The sequence below is a fragment of the Mastomys coucha genome, unplaced genomic scaffold (assembly GCF_008632895.1).
Source record: "Mastomys coucha isolate ucsf_1 unplaced genomic scaffold, UCSF_Mcou_1 pScaffold22, whole genome shotgun sequence".
In the NCBI taxonomy this organism is placed as follows: Eukaryota; Metazoa; Chordata; class Mammalia; order Rodentia; family Muridae; genus Mastomys; species Mastomys coucha.
The window spans coordinates 127,910,641-127,919,253 of record NW_022196905.1 but is presented as its reverse complement, the minus strand read 5'-3'; the positions used below and the strand labels follow the sequence as shown (position 1 = coordinate 127,919,253).

Here is an 8,613-nt window from a genome sequence, read left to right as displayed (position 1 = left end):
AGAGAGAGAGAGAGAGAGAGAGAGAGAGAGACCGTGACCTGGCTTGGGCCACTGGGGCTGATTCCAACACGAAGCCACGCCTGGGCTCACAGTGCAGAAGGGCAGCAGCTTGTCAGTTCTCAGACCAACTATACTCAGCGTTTCTAGAGTTAGAGGCTGAAGACAACAAGGAGGTGACCTTTGACCTCTGAGTCATCTTGCAACTGGACGGGTCACTTGGGCTTATCCTGGAAGGGAGGAGGGGTACCAACCACACAAGGGGACAAGGTGTTCCTGTGGTCAGGTAGGCCGGTATGAGCTTGTCTCTGGGCCTCAATTTGAGACTTTCAACTTGGACCCTGGGAGCAGCACCTGAAGGGATGCTCACACACACACACAAAAAAGGCCAGTCCCTTCACCAAGGCCCAGGGAACAGACAGAGCCAGCCTTTCTCTTGTCTTTCTAAAAAGGAAAAAAAAAAAAGTTCCCCTAAAAGCCCTCTTTTCTCCAGCCTGAGAAAGAAAGGAGGAACCAGGAGCGTGTCAGAGGCGATTGAGGCCAGAGATTGGGAATCTGTTACTCCTGGCCTCTGAGTCCTGGGGTTGCCTGGAGAGTGGGCAGAGGGCGAGTGGATACAGGATTAGAAGGTGGTGACAGAGGGGCTTTTTGCACTTGGGGGGTTGGGTGGGGAGGGAAGCGTGTTCAGAACCTGAGCACTTAGCTTTGTTTTCAAATGACCTGTTTAATGATTTACCTGGGGCCATCCAAGGAGCAAGGGGCTACTTGGACAAGGGAGGTGGGGATTCCAAACCTCTGTTGCCCGCAGATATGACAGCCCTCAGAGAAAAAAGTAAACACTTGCAGAGCTACCTGGCTGGCTTCACCTTCTAAACAATAGCCCTGACCAAGCTCAGAAACCTCCAAGTCAGGTCCTTAAGGCAAGAACTTTTATCAGGCCTTTCCTCCTGAGCCCAACCGGGTAGGAGACGACAGCAAGGGAGGGGAAGGAGGGAGGGGGGTGTGTGTTTGCTGTCAATTTAACTTAATCTTGACCTGTAATGTATCCATTCCTTTGGCAGAGGTAAGAGCATCTTTGCTTTAACCCCACCCCCAACCCCCAAACCAGACCCATCATAATGGTAAGTGAACGAGGGGTTTAAGTTAATAGTAGCTTGCTCCAATTCCCACTCCATAAGGGGAAATGGGCAATTAAAAGAAAAGGTAGCCTGACTAATCCAACAGGAGTTTTATGAAGTCAAACACACATCTTGCAACGGGAAAAATCTAAGATTAAAAAAATTTTTTTTTTCTTTTTCTTCTTACCTCCCGAGGCCTTCCACTATTTTTCCCCCTGCAACATCCAAGCCTAGGCTCCAAGCAGATCCATAAACACGCCTGCTCCTCCCCTTCCATGGTTCAAAATCCCCCCTCCCTCTCACTTCGCTGGACCCCCAAAGAGAAAAGAAATCAGCGACCCTGGCCCTGCTGCCCCTCCCCCGCTGCCTGCACCCCCTTCTCCCCTCGCAGGCACCTGGAGATAAACATCTACTAATGATTTTATGATTTTTCTGTTCTGGGGTAGAACGAGCTCAGCGCCATCCCTCCCCGCTTGCCAATGGCTACAGGGGGGCCGGCCCAACCGGGAGGAGGGTGGTGGTGGTGGTGGATGGATGGGGGGATGGGGCGTGTTTAGTTTGTAAATTTCCTCCTCCGGGTCCCCACACCTGTTTTTCATTCATTCATTCGTTCATTCATTCATTCACGGATGCATCACAGAGGCCATTTAGGGAGGTTACTCGGGATCTCAGAGAAGGGACTAGGATGTGGGGGGTGTTGGGTGTTGGTGGCAGCAGTTGAAGGCACAGAGGGGTGGGGGGTTCTGGGTGGAGGGGACCCCAAGCTAGAGAGAGCACAGGGGTGGCTTTGTCCGATGCAGGAGAATGGCAGAGATTGGGGGGGGGGGTGATGAAGTTGTTTTGCACTGCGTCCCCCCGGGGTGCGCCTCTTTGTCTGTCCCGGGGCCGGTACCATGAGCCCCCCTGGCCCCCCCGTCAGCCATACCCTCGCCCCTTACTCTCTTTCTCTCACCTGGTCTTGGAAGACAGGAAGGCAAGTTTGATGAGGCCGTAGGTGAAGAGCGGGATACTCTCCTTGGCGACGCTGGCAACTTGCAGCCGGTGTTCCAGAATGTGCAGTTCCATCGTCCGCCCAGGGCTCCTCCACGGCGGATCATCCGCGGTGGCCCGAGTTGGGGGGGGGGGGACGGGGACGAGCCGCGGCCCCCGCCCCCTGCGCGCCCCAAGCCGTGGGGCAACCGGCCCAGGGAAGGGGGCCCGGAGCTCGATGCCGGGCTGATTCGTACTCGATCCAGAAAAAGGAAGCTTGGCAAGTTGCTAAAAAAGGAGGCCTGGGGAGGACCTGCGGGGTGCAGCAAGCTACGGGGTGGACAAGCAAACAGCGCCCGGCGGAGCGCGGCGCCCGGCGCAGCAGCAGCTGGTGTTCGCTGTAACAAACAACTTGCCACTCAAACGCCGGGCCCGTGCTGCGCAGGCGCTGGCCGCGGAGCCACGCAATGCCAATCGGGATTTGTAGTCCACGCGCGCGCTTTTACGCGGCCCTCCCCACCCCCCTGGACTACTCCAGCTTGCTGATGTCAAGCCAGGGGGGCTGGGCTGCTGCGCCACGGTGCACTGGGAATGCAAGATTTCGGGGTTCCCCAGGGACACAGAGGAACCCGATGGGGACGTAATAGGGAATTTGGAGCCGACTTAAGCTTAGATGCATGCTCTGTCATCGCTCAAACTCAGGATTAGGTGCTTTCTTTGGGGTGTCAAGTGAGAACCCCTTTCCTCAACAAACAACTCCAGCGTTGGAAAAGGCCTGAACCTGCCAGAGGAGAGATTTAGAGAAATCGGTGATTGCCGTTCAGGGAAGCAAAAGCAAAAGAAGGGTTGGGTTAGATAGAGAAGGGTGCCGGATTCCTCGGGAAAGGGTGCTGAGGGCTGAATGAGAGCACGCAAGCAGGGGAGGGGGAGGGGGGCTCTCCGAGGGAGAGCTGTGCGGCCTTCCAGGCAGAAGGAACACCGTGTCCAAACGCACGGAAGCGTGAAAGCCCCCACGGTACTGTGTTTGGCTTTGTTGCTGCGGAAAATGTGAGGGAGGATAGAGATAAGGCAGGCACGGGAACCAGGACCCGGGTCTCCGGGATCATGAGTGCAAAGCTGCTGAAGTAACTGTGGATCTGGGAGGGTGGAGGGGTAGGGAGGAGCGGGAGGGGATTGCGGGGGTGGGGTGGAGAGCGTACCTGAATTTGAATGAGAGTTATCCTTAATGTTTCTAACCCCAGGCTTGAGTGCTGTTTGGGGACCACCTGTTCAGCAAATATTCCGCCCGCCCTTCCCGCCCCCCTCCCTTTCATGGCTGACTAGGTTTTGAAATCCGTCTAGGTTAAAGTTACTGACTAGTGCTTTTGCCCTTTGGCAGAGTGCTTTGGAGACGTGGTGGGTCAAGTCTACCTGAGGAGGTGAACAGGGAACTCTTTTGGAGGAGAAAATCCTGGCTGTCAATCTCAGTTCCCTTCTATCAGATGGGGGCTTATGGTGCTGCCTCATACCCATTAAAGGACGTGAACCCCAGAATCTTGAGTATGTCTCTTAACTTGTTAATTTTGATAAAGATTGTGCCTTCAAGATGGCTCAGTGGGTAAAGATACTTGCTACCAAGTTCGATGGCCTGAGTTCGATCTTCTGGACCTTGGAAAGAGAAAACGGAATCCTGCAGGCTGTCCTCTGAATTATATGTGCGTGCACACATGTAATTTAAGTAAATAATTGGTCGCTCTGTTTTTATTTTGTTTTGAGACAGAGTCTCATTTATCTCATGTTATCCTTCAATTCTTTCTATAGTTGAGGATAACCTTGAACTTCTGATCTTTTCGCCTCCACCTCGTGCCTGTACAGTGCCACATCTAGTTTATGCTGTGTTGGGGATAGAACCCAGGGATTTGTACATACTAGGCAGACCCCCTTAATACTGAAGTACCCCCCAGCCTTATTTTGGGGGGAGAGGCGTTTTGAGACAGGGTTTTTCTGTGTAGCCCTGGCTGTCCTGGAACTCACTCTGAAGACTAAGCTGGCCTAGAACTCAGAAATCCACCTGCCTCTGCCTCCCAAGTGCTAGGATTAAAGATTAAAGGCATGTGCCACCACTGCCTGGCTCATTTTTCTTTACTTTTAACTAAAAACTTAATAGAAAAAAACCTCATAATTTTGTGTATATAAGTGTTTTTGCCTGTATGTATGTATGTATGTGTGTCAGAAACATAGTTGGTACCCAGGGAGTTCAAAACACAGCATCAGGCCTTCTGGAGGTGGAGTTAGTTACAGATGATTGTGAGCTGCTCTGTGAGTGCTGGGAATTTTATCCCAGATCCTCTGGAAGAGCAGCCAATGCTATTAACCACTGAGCTACACAACCTTTTATTTACTCTAAAAATTTGTTTTTATTTTTATTTATGTTTCTGTGTCTCTCTGTGTATATGTTGTGTCTGTGTTGGGAGTATGTGTGTCTTAGAAAGCCAGAGGAAGGTATTGGATCCCATGGATCTGGAATTACAGATGGTTATGAATCCCTTGACATGGTTGCTGAGAACAACTCAGGTCCTATCTTAGCCATTAAGGCGTCCCTCCAGCCCTTAATTTTGTTTTCTGAAAAGTTGGAGACTGGGTTTCCTGTAGTTCAGGTTAGACCTGAACTCTTGATTTTACTGCTCCTACCTCCCAAGTTCGTTGATTGAGGGTGTACCTCTACCATACCTGAAAGACCATGCAGAAACTATGTTTCAAGCTGGGGATTTAGCCAGTGGTAGAGTGCTTGCTCAGCACTGTAAATAAATAAAATAAAATATTGGGCATGATGGCACACATTTAAATTTCAGTGCTTGGAGGTTGATGCAGGAGGATTATTGTCAGTTGGAGACCAGCTTGGGGTATGTAGTGAATTCAAGGCAAACTTCGGCTACAGAGTGAGGATCTGTCTCAAAACATCCATTACTAATATAATGAAATGAATAAAATAAAAGGCTTGTCTGTTTCCCCTCCTCAAAAAAATCTCTGTTCCATAAAGCAATTATTTTGGGGACTGGTGAGATGTCTCAGCAGGTAAAGGTGCTTGTTGCCAAGCTTGATGATCTGAGTTCAAGCTCCATAACCCACTTGGTGCAAGGAGATAACTAAGTTCTTAAAGTTGTCTGATTGCTTCTGTCTTAGTTAGGGTTTTACTGCTGTGGAGAGACACCATGACCAAGGCAACTCTTATACAGGACAAGATTTTTTTTTTAAGGTTTACTTATTTTTATGTGTATGAGTACACTGTAGCTGTATAGATGGCCATGAGCCATCATGTGGTTGCTGGGAATTGACCTCAGGATGCCTCACTTCCTCTGGAACTGTCTTCAGATGCACCAGAAGAGGGCGTCAGCTCTCATTATGGGTGATTGTGAGCCACCACGTGGTTGCAGGGATCTGAACTCAGGACCTTCGGAAGAGCAGTCATCGAACTACCGGCTGAGCCATCTCGCCAGCCCAGGACAACATTTAATTGGGAATTTACAGGTTCAGAGGTTCAGTCCATTATCATCAAGGCAGTGTTATGGCAGCATCCAGGCAGGCATGGAACAGGAGGAGCTGAGAGTTCTACACCTTCATCTGAAGGCTGCTAGGAGAAGACTAGCTTCCAGGCAGCTAGGATAAGGGTCTTAAAGCCCACACCCACAGTGACACACCTACTCCAACAAGGCCACACCTCCTAATAGTGCCACTCCATGGGCTAAGCATATTCAAAGCACCACAACTTCTATATGTATACACACAGATACATGTGCGTGCGTGCGCACACACACACACACACACACACACATACACATACACACATACTTGCTCTTTTTAAGTAAACATAATACAAAATTTAAAAGGCAATACTTTTGGCTATTCTCTGCTGTATTCTCACTGTTAGCCATGGCAGCAGGGAAGTTCACCCATTCAATATCTAGGAAACACATACATGTACATGCTTTTGCAATGTACCTTACAGGTTCAGAAGGCCCGGATAGAAATGTGTCCAGGAGGCCAGCTTGGTGATGCATATTTATAATCCCAGAACTTGGGAGGCAGAGAGGATCTGGAGTTTGAGGTCATCCTCAGCTACATAAGAAGTTCAAAGGCTGGAGTTCAAGATGCCTCAGTGATTAAGAGCACTGGCTGCTCTTTCAAAGGAACTGAGTTCGAATCCCAGCACCTACAGGGCAGTTCACAACTATTTGTAGCTCCAGTTCCAGGAGCTACAAATCCAGCATCGTCACACAGAACATATGTGCAGGCAAAACATCAATGCACATAAAATAAAAATAAGTTATTAAAAATAATTTTTAAAAAAGAGTTTGAGGATACCCTGGGCTAGCCTGGGCTACATTGCAAGCCACTTCTTTCTCTCCCCTGAAATGCGTTCAGGGCCCTGAAAGGCTGTGGTTAGAGTGAGGGTTAGGGTACCTGGGTATCAGCCAGTCAGAGCTGCACATGACAGGCAAGAACTGTGCCCACAGGCGTAGCATCACAGAACAATGAATGGTTGATGAGACAAAACAAACAAGGCTACAATCAGGATTTTGCTGGTCTTCTGACTTCTGTTCCCAGTGGGCCAAATCAGTATTTTCTAGTCTGCAGGCTGTGACCTGCCAGTGGATGGTGAAATCAATTTTGCAGGACATGACTAGCACAGGAACCAACCGAGAATCCAGAAGGGCATGGAGAGTTGCACACGGTGAGAGGTTACCCTCTTGCCAGAACTATGATTTAGTCATGTGGGTATGATGTATGTATAGTCAGGATCTTGACATAAGTGGGTTCTGGGTTCTTCTGTGGGGAAGAAGGGCTGGAGATTAAATACAGGACCTCCTCCTGAGTGATGCCCACCTAGTCCCCCATTAAAACATTTTAGGTAAGTGTTCTACTGCTTAGCCATGCCTCTAGGCCTTGCCTAGATGGTTCTTCTAGGCAAGCTCTCTACAGTTAAGACATGCCTCAGTTCCCCTCACTGAGGGATTCAAGGCAGGAACTCTACCACTGAGCCACGCTCCCAGCCCCTCACTGGAGGATTCTAGGCAGGTGCTCTACCATTGAGCCACACTGGAAGATTCATGGCATCTATCCTACCACTGAGCTACCTCCCCAACCCTTGACTTTTTTTGAGACAGGATTGCTCTCACAGCTTATTGTCACAATCAACAGACATCACAACTCAGTGTCATCTTAATTCCTTTACGTTTAAAAGCTGATATGCCATTTAGACACTGGAAAGTATCCAGACATGATTGGAGGACGCTGGCCAATTGTTCTGCTTTCCCCGAGAGCAAGATGTTTTTCAGGATGGGAGACTTTCAGTTTGAAAAGCACAAGCCATTTTCTCTTCAAGGTGGCCACATCACCTGGAAGCAATTTAGTTACGGGAAGCCATCAAACCTACATCTAAATCTGGTAGAGTGGATTGAAGTTGAGATATCCTGTGAGTGTAAAATGTACCTGGGAGTTCAAAGACTCCATATAGGAAAATAATATAAGGTATTTCACTATTTCACAAACATTGTTTTATTTTAATTACCTGTTGAAGTGATGATATTGGAGATATTGAGTTAAATAAGCTACATTCTTAAAATTAATATTATTTTCTAGTTTTCATTTTCTTAAAGATTTTATTTTATTGTTGGCTTAGATTTTTCAAAACCTACTTTACATTAGGGTCCTTTAATGCAACACACAAAACACAAATCAGTAATGGCTCAATCCAGAAGAAACTGAAAGGCTCTGCCAATAGGCACAAGTCTACTGAAGCAGCAAGGAACAGCCAGAACACCACCAGAAGGTCTTTGGTGTGTTTCTCTCTACAAAATCACAAGAAGTGAAGGTCAGCAAAGAAAGCAATGTGAGCCAATGTAATAGCGTTGTCAGCGAAGACCAGCATCAGCGAAGACCAGCATCAGCGAAGACCAGCATCAGCGAAGACCAGCATCAGTGAAGACCAGCATCAGTGGAGCCCAATGAAAACCAGTGATCCCCACTTCATTTTATTTTTATTTTTTATTCACGAGTTTGTGTGTATGCCTGTATGTTGTTATGTGCATGCTCCTGGAGATCAGAGGGAGGCATCAGCTCCACCAGAACTGGAATTACTGGCAGTTATGAGCTTCCTGACATGGCTCTTAAGCACTGAGCCTTTTCTCCCTCAACATTTTAATATATGTATTCTTTAATGTGAATGTGTGCATACAGTATGTATATATGTGTGTATACATGTGCTTCTATGTGAGTTTGTGGAAGCCCGAGGTTGACAACAGGACTTCTTAGGTCACTCTTCATTTTAATCACTGAGGCAACATTTCTCAATTGAACCCAGAACTCACTGCTTCAATACGACTGATCTAGGTGGCCAGCATGCTCTGAGGAATGCTCTTTCTTCGCCTTTTGACAGAGCACTGGAATTATAAATGTAAGGAATGATGTAAGCCCAAGACCCCCAAGACCAAGCCCAGGACCCCAAAGAACAAGTTCTCAGTACAAAGGAGAGTTATTTACACTTCCTCCC

General features: G+C 48.2%; 1 protein-coding gene across 1 annotated transcript in view; it reads right to left on the bottom strand.

The window, feature by feature from the left end:
• Positions 1 to 2,596, bottom strand: part of Castor2 (cytosolic arginine sensor for mTORC1 subunit 2) — a 41,610-nt gene extending 39,014 nt beyond the window's left edge. The window contains exon 1 of the mRNA XM_031338145.1: positions 2,068 to 2,596. Within this exon, the coding sequence (XP_031194005.1) occupies positions 2,068 to 2,180 (113 nt within the window). The 5' untranslated portion in view covers positions 2,181 to 2,596. The remainder of the gene's footprint in view (positions 1 to 2,067) is intronic.
• Positions 2,597 to 8,613: the final 6,017 nt, after the last annotated feature.